The 13,796-nt window shown below is 36.9% G+C and overlaps 1 protein-coding gene across 1 annotated transcript; it reads right to left on the bottom strand.

The window, feature by feature from the left end:
• Nucleotides 1–12,827: 12,827 nt before the first annotated feature.
• Nucleotides 12,828–13,740, bottom strand: LOC143545776 (uncharacterized). Its single transcript, XM_077037596.1, has 3 exons — nucleotides 13,711–13,740; nucleotides 13,392–13,595; nucleotides 12,828–13,325 (listed from the first exon to the last, which is right to left on the bottom strand). Exons 1-3 carry the CDS (start codon nucleotides 13,738–13,740, stop codon nucleotides 12,828–12,830), a joined length of 732 nt encoding a protein of 243 aa, XP_076893711.1.
• Between the last annotated feature and the right edge of the window lie 56 nt (nucleotides 13,741–13,796).

Raw genomic sequence — 13,796 nt, 5'->3', positions numbered from 1 at the left:
GTTTGCTCTGGGAATTTTGGGTTGAGAATCCATTCCTCTGGCGCGTTGTTTGCCATTGGAAGTTTCATTCTCCCTTCCCGCGGTATACTTGTCACTGCGCATAAATGATCTCGGTATACAAATGTTACACCTGTTGGTGTTGGGAACCCCAACGCGCCGTGCGCTGGTGACGGTATGGCGTTGAATTGGGCAATCGTTCCCCTACCCAAGATCATATTATGGCATGAAGTGGTGGGCAAGACCAAGAAGTTGACAATTTCAGCTTGCTTGTGTTTCTCATCCCCCATAGTTAGTTCAAATTGTTCTGACCTAGGGGGTGAATAATTTCATTTGAGACACCCGAGATTGGTGCATTCACAATTTCGAGCCTTGCTTGGTCTGCTGGATCCAACTTCCTGAAACATTGCTCATACATGATGTCTGATTCACTGCCGGTGTCCACCAGGACTTTTGACACCTCATAATGAGCAATGTGTGTAGTGATGACTAGAGGACTGCTGATAGACGGGCCTCCTCTGATTCTTGGGAAGATTACTTGCTGCTCGCGCCAGTCTCCTTGGACTTGCACGCTTCTCTTTCTCGATCTTTGCCCTTGCCTTCCTCCCTCGGCTACCCAGATTCTTTTGAATTTTTTACTGGCTGAGGCTCCATCTGGTTGTTCATTCTCTGGTCTTGGGTTTTTCACCAGGTGAGCCAACTTGCCTGATTTCACATCCCTTTCAATCGCATCCTTCAAATGGTGGCATGCATCGGTGTTGTGCCCTGTGGACTTGTGAAACTCACAATACTTGCCACTGTTTGGTGGTCTCTTATGGAGTAATGGCTTGGGGCTTTTAAACTGGACATTCTCTGTGCTTAACACTTGTGAAGGCGTTTTAGTGAGGGGAGTCCATATTCTTGGTAGAGGTCTGTTAGGCTCTCTGTCGCCTTCCCTCTTGTCACTTTCTCCGCGATTACGAATGTCTTTTTGGGGCTGGGGTGAACTTGGTTGCGCCTGCTTTTCTGCGGGAGAAAAACTGGTTTGTTGCAACCTGGACCATACGGAGTTTTGTTTGCCCCTCCTTTCATTGTTGCGTGGTGCTTCTGTTTGATGCCCTCTATCTCTTGCTCTATCTTGGGCAATTTGTTTTTTATTTCGCGCGAAGACTCGCGATGCTTCCATAAGCTTAGCCCAAGTGGTTGGCATGCCATCTCTGCTCACGAGAGCTCTGCGGAGTTGATCACTGCGCGCACCTTGTATAAAGGCCACGCGCAAGAGCTGTTCAGTGATACCTCCGATTGCAAGAGATTCCTGATTGAAACGAGTTATGTAGTCTTCAATTGTTTCATCATTCCTGCGCACGAAGTGCATGATGTCATCGGGGTCGCGCGTGTGTCTGCGCTGCTGTACGAAGTGAGCCTGGAACTTCTCCAATAGCTCTTCGAACCCATCGATTTGTCCAGTCGGCAAGCTTTCGAACCAGACACGCGCTGCGCCCGTGAGGCAGCGAGCAAACATGTGACACCATGTTGGCATCGTCCAGCTTTCTAGGTTTCCAGTGTTGTAAAAACCTTGTAAGAAATCGTCTGGATCTGTTGTGCCATCGTACTTGCCTAGACCACTTGGCATCTTGGTTTTGTGTTGAATGGGAGCCTTCGCGATGCGCTCAGTGAATTTTGAATGCTTCACCAAGATGGCTGGCCTATATGGTGTGGTTACGTCCACTTGCCCTCTCACTGGTGGGTTGTACGGTGTGTACAGATCCATATCGGCTTTGGCTCCAGGCGCTATGTTCATGTGCGCGCGGAGCTGTGAGTCTCCTGCATGAGTATCTCGCGTCTTCCTCATGCTGTGCACTTCTTCATCACTAAAATCAGCGTGTTCGGTGTGAACAGAGTGACCATCTTCCGGCGCGCGCGCCCTTTTTGTTGTTCCCTGAATGGTTTGCATATCAAATGCGAGCCTTTGTGTTAACTCGGCTAACTTTTTGTGTTTGACCAGCTCATTGTATTTGTCCATTAAACGTCGTTGTTCGTTTATAAGCCATTCTTTAGGGTCATTGGTTTCAACTTCTGGACCCATTGGTCCTTTTTGTTTTGCACCAGTCAGATTTTGGAACGTGAGATCGTCTGGAGGAGTTTCAGTCTGTCTATGAGGTGTTGTGATGAAGGGATGGTTACTGGTGGTGCACGCAATATCACGCGGCGCCCTCAGAAACTGCTGTCCCTCATTAACATCCTCAAGCTCAATATCCTCCAGAACTTGATCGCTGTTTCGAACACCAGAAACCATGGGGAAGTTTTTCAGAGAGAACTGATGAGATAGTGATTTTGTTGCCGTTGTAACAGGTGATGACGCCAATGAAGAAACGTGGATCGGCTCACTGGTAGACGATCAACTTTCCTCGGGTATGAATATGCTATATCACCGATGGTTCTCCGGAGTATGAATTCTTCCACCTACAAAACGAACAGCACCGTGAACTTACCCCTCAGAAAGGGACAGAGGGGTCCTCTTTGGGGTAACCCTCCGGTGTGAGAATAAGAGATTGTAGGAGAATAATAATAATCTGAGATTGAGTAAGGATTTAGAGTGTATTTTCTTGCTTACCTCCCCTTGTGGAGGTGGTGTGGTATTTATAGTGTTAGGGTTTCCAATGATTGGGCTCAGATCCCATTAGGGCCTTTTTGGCCTCCTCCTATTGCTTCGCGCCACGTGTCCTTAGGACACCTGGTGCTCTTTCATTGATTATTCTCTGACCAAGGTATTTCACCTGACCCATGTGCAATCACGTGGTAGCACATGGGTTTTGCTGAGTTGTCCACCTTTCATTGGCAGCTGTCAACATCAGCATATTCTTTATTCCTTAAAGGATACCTTCTGGAAGGTTGTCTGATGAGCACAATCAAGGTTGTCCTTATCCTGATTTGGATAAGGACGAGGTTGATTATGTGCATGTGTGATATGCGCCTATCCTGAGGATGCGCGAGGTCTTCTCTTTATTCTCACGCGCAGATGTTTCATGCGCAGATGTGATATGCGCAAGCATATGTAATATGCGTGAGCATATGTGATATGCGCCACGCGCAGATGTGATATGCGTGAGCATATATGATGCGTGAGCATATGTGATATGCGCCACGCGCAGATGCGCCACGCGCTGATGTGATATGCGTGAGCATATATGGTGCGTGAGCATGTGATACGCGTGAGCATATGTGATGCGTGAGCATATGTGATATGCGCCATGCACATAGGTTTTGGCTTTGTGCCTTCATGACATCTTGATTTCAAGCCTCTTGTCTATATCTTGTGGGTTGACCCGCCCCGCTCGATGTTAAGGCGGGTGCATACCTCTTCACTGAAACTCCAATCTTTAACCTGATGCCCAACCCGATGGACATGCGACAGTGTCCCCGCCGTACTTGACCATGAACTCACTGAACGACCTGACCACCTTAACTTTCAATACTCAAATTTAAGATGAAAACTAGGATTTAGGTCCGTCCTTCGCGACGGGACCATTGAATCGAGAAAAAAACATACGTAAAAACGTTAAACCACGAATGCGTTACGAGTTTACGCGAATTCATCATGTATCATGTTACAACATTGAAACTAAACAAAAGAAATAAACCCTTCAATACCAAAATACAACAAATTATCATATGTAAACCAAAAAAACCAGAACGCTATAGTTGTGAACCGATGCAAATTTTGTTAGTATCGGTAGCACAAACATAAATTCGTAAACATGAGTTTGTAAGAAAAAAACATATTTTAAAGGCGGAAACGTCGAAGCGTGGATATAAAAACATCTGATGGCGGGATATTTTTAAATCATGATAAACCTTTTGATCATTGTAAGACCAACTATAAGAAATACGAAAGCAAAGTTATAAAAAAAATAATTTAACCAACAAATAAAACATGTAAAACCGACACTTACCCAAGTTTAAAGTTTAAAATTTTTGTTTGTTAAATTTTTAATTAGTTGAAAAAAAAGTAAGTAAAGGTAATAAAAATCAAATGTGATAGTGTATAAATCTCTATGTATTTTTTATAAAAGTTAGAATACATATAAATATAGATAACAAATATATAGTAAAGTTAATTAATAAGAAAATAAAATATTATTAAGTTGAATAGTGTTTTGGTAAGAGGATTTTGAGTTAATTAATAAGAAAATAAAATATAATAAAATATTATTAAATTGAATAGTAAAATAAACTAGGATTTAGGCCCGCGCTTCGCGACGTGACCATTGAATCGAGAAAAAAACATACCTAAAAACGTTAAACCACGAATGCGTTGCGAGTTTACGCGAATTCATCATGTATCATGTTACAACATTGAAACTAAACAAAAGAAATAAACCATTCGATACCAAAATACAACAAATTATCATATGTAAACCAAAAAACCGGAACGCTATAGTTGTGAACCGATGCAAATTTTGTTAGTATCGGCAGCACAAACATAAATTCGTAAACATGAGTTTGTAAGAAAAAAATATATTTTAAAGGCGGAAACGTTGAAACGTGGATATAAAAACATCTGATGACGGGATATTTTTAAATCATGATAAACCTTTTAATCATTGTAAGACAAACTATAAGAAATACGAAAGCAAAGTTACAAAAAAATTAATTTAACCGACAAATAAAACATGTAAAACCGACACTTACCCAAGTTTAAAGTTTAAAATTTTTGTTTGTTAAAATTTTTAATTAGTTGAAAAAAAAGTAAGTAAAGGTAATAAAAACCAAATGATAGTGTATAAATCTCTATGTATTTTTTTATAAAAGTTAGAATACATATAAATATAGATAACAAATATATAGTAAAGTTAATTAATAAGAAAATAAAATATAATAAAATATTATTAAATTAAATAGTAAAATGAATAGTGTTTGTGTGAGGGGGGGAGAAAATCTCCTTTTTAATATATATAATAATAATGTAATTGCACAGTTTTTTTATTTTTAATACCAAAACCGTGCAAATGTCTATTTTAATGGCTAAAATCATGTTACTTTCAAATCAATCGAGTAAAATGAATAAACTGTTCATACTTTCAAAAACTAAATAATGATGTTTATGTGATTTTCCTTTAATTTTGGCTAACAAAACCCACAACTTATCTTTCCAAACATTTGAATTTGAGTAAAGTGTCAATTCCGTTCTTATGGTTTGACAAATAATACGATTTTAGTCCAACAAGTTTATTTTTTGCATGACCCATCCATGTTTCTCAGTTCTTGCTAATTACATTCAAATCACCAACCCCGTTAAATTTAATCGTTAAGTTAGGGGTAGACATGTCTTTTTACTTTTTCTTTATTATAATACTTGTTTCAGTGAACTGCGGTTTTCGTCCCTGTGGTTTGTCCAAATCTGTGTTTGGTCAAGTAGTTTCAAATTTGCAATTTCCTTCCCTATGGTTTCGTTTAACTTTCAATTAAACCCTAATTCACTAATTCCGTTAAGTCTGGTTGCTAAACCCATAGTGTGCCATTCACGTGATGGGTAGTTTTGTTCCATCTTTTTTCCATTTTCCTCAAATGCATCCCATGCCCCTCACGTGAGGGGGCTTGCGAAATAGGACTGAGGTTTATTTGGGGAGAAAAACGATAAAACTGGTCATCACGTGAGGGGCACGCAGATGTGTGAACGACCAGAATTAACGAGGTTAATAATTCGGGTTTAACTGCAAATGAAATGAAACTACACGGACGAAAATTGCAAATGGGAAATTACTGGACTAAAACCGCAGATTTGGAAAAACCACAAGGACGAAAACCGCAGTTATCTGAAATAAGTATTATAATAAAGAAAGAGTGAAAAGACATGCCTAACTCTGACTTAACGATTAAATTTAACGGGGTTGGTGATTGGATATAATTGGCAAGATTTGGGAAACGTGGATGGTCCATATGAAAAAAATAAATTTTCTGGACTAAATTCGCATTATTTGCCAAACCATAAGGACGAAAATAGCACTAAACTCTTTGAATTTTTATGGATATTAGATTTTAATAATTCAAACTTTAGCCTATTGATCAACATTAATCCCAATTTAAGAAATTCTCTATGTTAATCACAACTTTAAGGCTTTAAACTCTGTTACTTAACATTATTTCATAATTAAACACTTTGACCATGGTCAACAGAAGTCAACAACAATCATAATCCCATTCATGGTGCACAACAACAAATAAAAGCTTAACTAAATAGACAAACGTCAATGCAGATGATAATCACACTCTTGGCGCTTGTAAGCGACCCTCGTTGGCTAGCTTGAAACGTTGGGCTTGAGCCGCTGCTGCCTCGTTTGAGGCTAGTCCCATTATGAAACTGTCTATGACACCGGTTGTTGTGAACGGGTAGTTCGTGTTGACCATTGAGTTTATCAAAGCAGCGGTTCCTTCACGGTAAAGTGCACCAATGCCATCGGTTCTGGTGTTTAAAATAGCATCATAGAAATTCATGTTTGGCCCCAGCCCTGGAATGTTGCCAGTCCGCCCATGGCTCGACCAAACGTGTTCCACCACCAGTTGAAGAGATCCGAGATCAAGCGTGGGTGTTTCTTCCAGAAACTATAAAAATATAGTATGAAACGATTAGAATTTGTTCTTTCATGTGTAAGATTTATAGATCTTTTTCTATCCGTTGACGGAAAACCAAAAGGTAAATTGTAACTTTTGTTAGCACAAGATGTTTTCAGAATGGACCAGACAGTGAACCAGTCGTCTTACTGGTTCATTGGTGGGTCCGATTGTGCCGGATTTAAGAATTGCATGAAATACTAAATAATAAACAAATTATATATATATATATATATATATATATATATAAAACCAAATATAAAAATTTTTATGATGAATTTGCAATTTTAATAAAATACTAAAACTTCTCGAGTAATAAATGACTCATAAAATATAAATCTTAAATTGAAGAAAAGAAATTAGAGATCCAATTTGACAACTCGGTCCGTTTTAACAGGTTCACCGGCCAAACAGATAACCGGATGATTCAAATAGAAAACAGTTAAATATGCTTGATGGGGAGGATTCAATGCCCGTTTCAAAAAGATTACGATAAGAAACCAGTGAAACTAAGATAAGATTACGATAAGAAACCAGTGAAACTAAGATGGAAGAAGGTGTGCTTAATATAAAATTGTATTTTTTTCACACTTCTAAGTGCCAACACTGTATTATAATTTATAACTACAATATGTGCATAGGTTATATCAATATATTTAATTTACTAGAAAGTTACTTAAAGTTGTATATTGTATGTTTTTAGGGACATCATTCAGGGTATAACATGCATGGATCTTTTACGTATAATTTTTAAGATAATTGAAATGACTTACTCGCAAGTGCCGCCAAAGAATGGTATGTTTGGGAAAGATGGTGTTGAAGGGGTAGGTGGAGTTTGTGCCCGTGGGGTTTTGGGCTTGTCTTGTGGCGGTGGGTCGATGGGACTAGGACTAGGTCGATGGGACTAGGACTTATGGATGGTGGCTCGATGGGACTAGGACTGATGGATGGTGGGTTGGCGGGAGCGGGGGAAGGTGGGGTACATGTAGAGGGTGGGGTGATTGTAGGAGGTGGGGGGTAGAAGTGATATTCATAGGGTGGTGGTGGGGTGGGGTCACCATAAACAGGTGGTGGTGGTGGTAGTGTTGGTGACGGTGGTGGTGGTGGTGGTGATGGTGATGGTGATGGTGATGCTGGTGACGGTGGTGGTGTTCCATAATTAGTAGGTGGTGGTGGGGTGGGGTCACCATAAACAGGTGGTGGTGGTGGTAGTGTTGGTGACGGTGGTGGTGGTGATGATGGTGGCGGTGGTGATGGTGATGCTGGTGATGGTGGTGGTGTTCCACAATTAGTTGGTGGTGGTGGGGGTGGTGGTGGTCCACAGTTGGTGGGTGGTGTCGGTGATGGTGGAGGTGGTGATGGTGGTGGTGGTGGTGATGCTGGCGGCCTTATGCAGTTAGTAGTCGGGTTTTGCTCATGATGATGGTGATGGTGATACCCGTGATGGTGAGGTGGATTATTTGCATCTTCTGGAGGTGAAACCGAAGAAGAAAAAAAATTGTTATAAATAACACCATAAATTAATAATCAAAAAGAAAAAAGAACTTATAATAAATTCTATCAAATTATATACGGTCTACATATTTTGCAACTCTAATTTGAAAACTTTTACGTATGGGTAGATCATTTCCATGAGCTAGCGGTGGATTTTGGTAAGAAATTGTAAATAACCCACAACATTCACATCTTATTCATCATATTTTATGAGTAGTGTTTTCTTAATATAAAGAATGATTTATGGTGTTGTGATTTTTGAGTGGATAAAAGAGAAAATAAAGTGTTTTTTTGTATATTTTAAAAGTCACTGTTCACTCCATATAACTTTTTAATATTTGTTGAAAGTAATTGTGAGTGATAAAAGTATAAACAAATATTAATTAATTAAAATAAAGAAAACATATTGATTTTTGATATAATTTTGTATTTGAAGATAAAGAAAGAATTGAAATGCTCTAAATCAAGGATCAGCAGGAAAAAAAATAGCGGTTCAAAAAAAAGCAAAAAAAAAGGTGCATTGAATTCTTAAAACCATCAATTTATAAGATTCATCACTCAAATATATATAAATTTTTCAAAAATAAGCAAAAGTGCATATTAAATTCTTAAAAAACAAATTTTATAAAACGTGCACCAGTTCTACCTTTTCAGGGTCTAAAATAATTTATAACATTAATTGTAAAAAAATATTTTTTGTTTAGAAACATAACACACGTAATGTTTTGTACGATTATTAAAAGGTACTCAATTACTCAAATTAGAAATTAGTGTTAAGGTGAGTTTTATTGAAAAGAAAACTTTTAAAAGTGTGTTCATTCTTTAATCTTCATGTTAAAATTGAAAATTAAAAGAAGTTAAACCTTAAAATCGAGAACCCTTAAATCAACATACTTTTTTTATATAGTGAGTCGATGACTCCTATAAATCATAAATTCATTCAAAAACAAATTTTGCAAAATTCATCACTCAAAATCTGTAAAACTTTTATGATCAATTGGTGGACCATTGGCAAAAAATGAATTTTGGATCCCACAAATCAAGAATCAACAAAAGGGTGCAACAAATTATATATATATAAGCACAAACTTAAAAAAAAAATATATTTCATCATTCACATGTTCTAAATTTTTACCAGTGGGAGGAGGAGAGCCTGGATTTACGTAGGGAGCAGCAGCAGACAAACCAGCAGCAAATACCCATTAAAGAAAACATGTTTTAAGGGTTTTTGTTGTCCCCATTTTTGTGTCTGCAACTTTCAAGAAATGATGAAAAAATGTGGTATATATAGCAAAAAAGGTGATGAATATGATGTCTGCATTTAAGATACTATTAAATTATTAATTGCTCCATTCATGGTTCTTAGACATGTTTAATTAATGGTTTTGGTCTTGTCTAAAGTACAAATAAATTAATTAGTAAATATATGGAAAGTGTATATAAATATATTTAAACTTTTTTTTAATCTTCAAAGTAGAGTTTCTAGATTGGGTGAGAGGGTTTTTTTATTTTTTTTTATCTACGATAGGTTTTCTTTTAATAGTGGTTTCTAATACTCAAATAATGTAGATAATCGGGTGGATCAGTGAACTATCAGCAATCTAAATGGTCGTTCAAAAAAACTAATCTTCAAATTATAACAATTAGGATTGAATTTTTTTCTCATAATCTTCAAATTTTATTTTGTTTTCGCTTTTAAAATTTTATGTTAAAATTGTTTAAATTGGTCGGCGTTTATAATATTCGGTGGTCTTCGGTACCGGAAGAATGGTGATGATTGGGTAGATTAGTGGTCTATCGGTGATTCAAATGACCGTTAAAAAAATTAATCTATAAGATATATTAACTAAAATTGTCTTTTTTCTCATAATCTTCAAATTTTAATTTGTTTTCATTTTCAAAATTTTATGTTAAACTTTTTAGATTGACCATGGGACACTGTCGTGCCTTCGGGCGTGTGTTTACGGGCGTTGGTCTTAGGTGAGAGTTTTTCCCGGATCAAAAGACGAGTGTATCCCAATGCGTTGAACTTAGCCAGTAACTCATTTGTAGAATTCGTTGGCCGTGTAAAAAAAGGATTGACCATCTTTTAAAATCATTGTGGAACATAATAATATTATGTTTCATTCCCAGATTGGTATTAAATTAAGGCAAATTAGAAATAAATAATCTCTTATTATGTGTATTGGTCAATAGTTATCCTATCTTTAAAAATTCTTGCCAGAGGTATAATCTTTCGACTATTTTTTTCTCAGTGAACCTCCGATAAATCACTTAACGTCGTTAAATGTTTTTTCGAATTTTAAACTAATATTTTAGGGCTTTTGATCGAAAGAATGATACGAGTCGACTGACTGTGAATTAAGGTAAAAAAAATGTATACTTAAGTCGATACCTTTAAGTATTTTCACAATTTAAAAACAAATAATATGTGTGAGCTGTAAGCCTTGACTCCAAATATATACTGAGAAATATATTTATTGGTAACTAAATGAGTTTGCTAAAAAGTCAAATTATGTCTTTATATTATTAAAGAGTTATAGTACAAAAGGAAATGCAGTTACTAGAGATTACATTTTGAACAATTAATGCGACATATTTCAAGTTTAATATTGTATATGAAACGAAGGAGAGAAGGTGGAAGAATATTAAAAATGGTACAGAATTAAATTAAAGTTGGATTTATAATTAATCTCATAACATAAATGATTATCTTTGGTTGGTTCTCTTTGGTTCGGGTTAACTAGTACGTGCTCCTCATTTCTTTTCCTAATAACATCCGTCTTTCGAAAAAAGAACAAGTTTTATCATATGAGATTCTTGAAATCGTGTAACTTAATAACATGAACTAATTAATTTCCTAAATGTTGAGAGAAAATGTGATTTGGTAAATTGTTATTGTTAAATAATTGTATCAGTTTTCTTTGAAGAATTACTAACAAGAGAATGAAATAAATTTAAAGTTATATAATTAATCTCATGAAATATTTGTATAGTGTTGGAAAAGCTCTTTTTCAAGAAATGTAATTTTCAAATGTAACTAATGTATAACTTCATCCACATTTTAGTGCATATCATATTCATTTCTAATTATCTATAACACTCATTCTTAATTGTACATTAATGATTATATATCATTTATTCATAAGTAATCAAGTTTCACCAAACCAAAAATATATTTATTCTTTTAAAACGAAGAAAATTACCGTTTGCCTCCCTGGAATATTGTCGCGAGATGGAATAACCACTGAAAAAGAATTTGCGCACGTTGCGCACCTGTATTTCTCGGGCGGGTTTTTTTTGACTCCCACCGTTAGTCAACATACCGTTGACTCGTTAAAAATTTGTGAATTTACTATGTTACCCTTCTATCATTATTATAACATAGCCTACCCACTTTCCCCCTCTTTCCTCTCGATCGTGTTCTTCATCTTCATCCGTATCTCAGGCGATCATCTTCGTTCATCTAATAATCATCGATTAACACCCGATGTCAAGTCAATACTCCTCGGGGGTCACCTTCCAAGCCTTCCCATGTAGACGACTCTTGTGTGAGATGCCCATGTGGAGCAGGGACATGTTACCGGATATCCAGGACCGATGGTCGTCGATTCTTGTGCTGTGTAAGTGTTTAATTTCTCACGAATTAGGGTTCTTGTCTGTTAATCGTTGTTGATTTTGTTAATTAGATTAGGTCAATTTTAGGGGTAATTGATTCTATTAAATGTGACATTGATGTTATAATTGGTTAGGTTGTTTATTTGTTGATATATTAAGTCCATTACAGAAGGGGAGTTGTGGATGGCTAAAATGGGCTGATGATCCCACATGCCCTAGTTGTGAAAAGGTGATTCAAGCAATGATGAAGATGATAAACAAGAAAGATGAGTTTGCAAGAATGAAAACCAAAGAAGTAACACGCTTGAAGATGTTGCTAGGAATTAGTTGGTTTTTGTTCTTTGTTTATGTTTGTGTTTATTGATTAGTTGTTAACATTGTATTTGTGGTATGGGATAATATAATCTTCGTTGTTGTTGTTATTCTAGTTTATGTTAAATGTTTAGAGTTTCTTGTTTCATCTATTTACTTTAAATTTATGTTCCACATTATCAGTCATGTTGTAGCCATGATGAAACTGAGAAGGATGAAATTGAGAATGTTGATGGCTGTTTGAAAATGAAGGATGTAGTGCAGTTTGACAATGAAGTAAATCAAATGGAAGACAAAGAATGTTAACTGGGAGAAGATGAGTTGATGGCTTATTTGGTGCAAGAAGATGAATATTTAGACCAAGTTAAGAACATGAAATGGATCCAGGTGATGATTATGACCCTGAGGTTTTGAAAGCAGCTTTCGACTACACCAGTGAGCCAGAGGAAGATTACTATCATGATCCATATGAAGACGATCCAGTGTGGGACTCTGACTGGTCAAATGATGATTGTCATTGGAAGTAGCATTGTACTTGGTTTGCATTTGAAATGTATTGTAATGCGTTACTTCAAATTGACATGATTAAATGTATTGTAATGTTTGCATGATTTGAGTACATACTACAAGTTTTAAAAGCATTAAACACAAACTGTCAAAATAACATACAAACCATCATATCCCAAATCAAACATACATGCCACAAGTCTTAAATTGTTTCAAACACAAACCATGTTAACACACACATGGTACCAGCTTTAAATTGTCTCAAAAACACATCATCAATCTTACTCAAACACACCTTGTTGACATCATTATGGTTGACTTGATGCCCTGCAAGTTCTGATGTTTTGTCCGAAACCTCCACATCTTCCACAACTCTTTTCATGCCCCATCCTAGTAAGTCTGCCTCCTGTAGAAAACACTTCTTGAACCTCTTTAATCTTCATCTTCCTCTTCTTGCTAGCTGCCAATTTCTTCTTCTCATCTAGTGCCTTCTTCCTGCTCTTCTTCGGTCTGCCAATCTGAGTATGATGTTTAGGTGGAGTTAATATTGTTGGGCATTTTAAGGGTGTCCATATATCAGGGCCTGGTATGAGCTTGATTTGGTGGTTATACACCTTCTTCCAAGTGTCTAACCAGTAAGCTTCATCAACCCACTTATCCAATGGACCGACAGGCATGTTATTTTCTATCATGTCATATAGGGCTGCCACCACATGTTTGCATGGCATACCTGTCAAGTACCATCTCCTGCATGTGCATGTCCTATCCTCCATATTCACCACACATTGGCTTCTCAAACTTTTAACCTATGAACATAATTGCATATTAACAAATGTTTGGTTGTAATATCATAATAAGGTAAATAATGAAACCTGGTAAGTCACTTCGTCAACCATCATAACCGACCATTTGCTTGCTTCTGTTTGGATTTCATCCCATGCTTTTGTTTCTTGCGGTGTTAATGGGCCCCTGGCAGTGGCTTGCATCTTCTTGACATTCACAATCCTCATGGTCAAATACTCTCTAATATACTCCAAACATGTAATGATCGGCTTGTCTCTTGCTCCAACAAGTTGCTTGTGAAAGATTCACAAAGGTTGTTCAACAGCATATCACTTTTTGCCCTGCCTGAAAAATGTGATCTTAACCGTCTTGCTGCCGGGATGTCACTAAGCCAAAGAATATATCAACATTTGTTTTCTTAATCTCCTCCATTTCCATGTTGAAGTATGGGACAGAAGTGGCCGATGCTGCCCTATAAAACAAGCCTTTATACA

Source organism: Bidens hawaiensis, unplaced genomic scaffold (genome assembly GCF_021521415.1).
Source record: "Bidens hawaiensis isolate Kalapana, Puna unplaced genomic scaffold, B.hawaiensis_p1.1 tig00014036_1, whole genome shotgun sequence".
In the NCBI taxonomy this organism is placed as follows: Eukaryota; Viridiplantae; Streptophyta; class Magnoliopsida; order Asterales; family Asteraceae; genus Bidens; species Bidens hawaiensis.
This window is presented reverse-complemented; position numbering and strand designations above follow the sequence as displayed.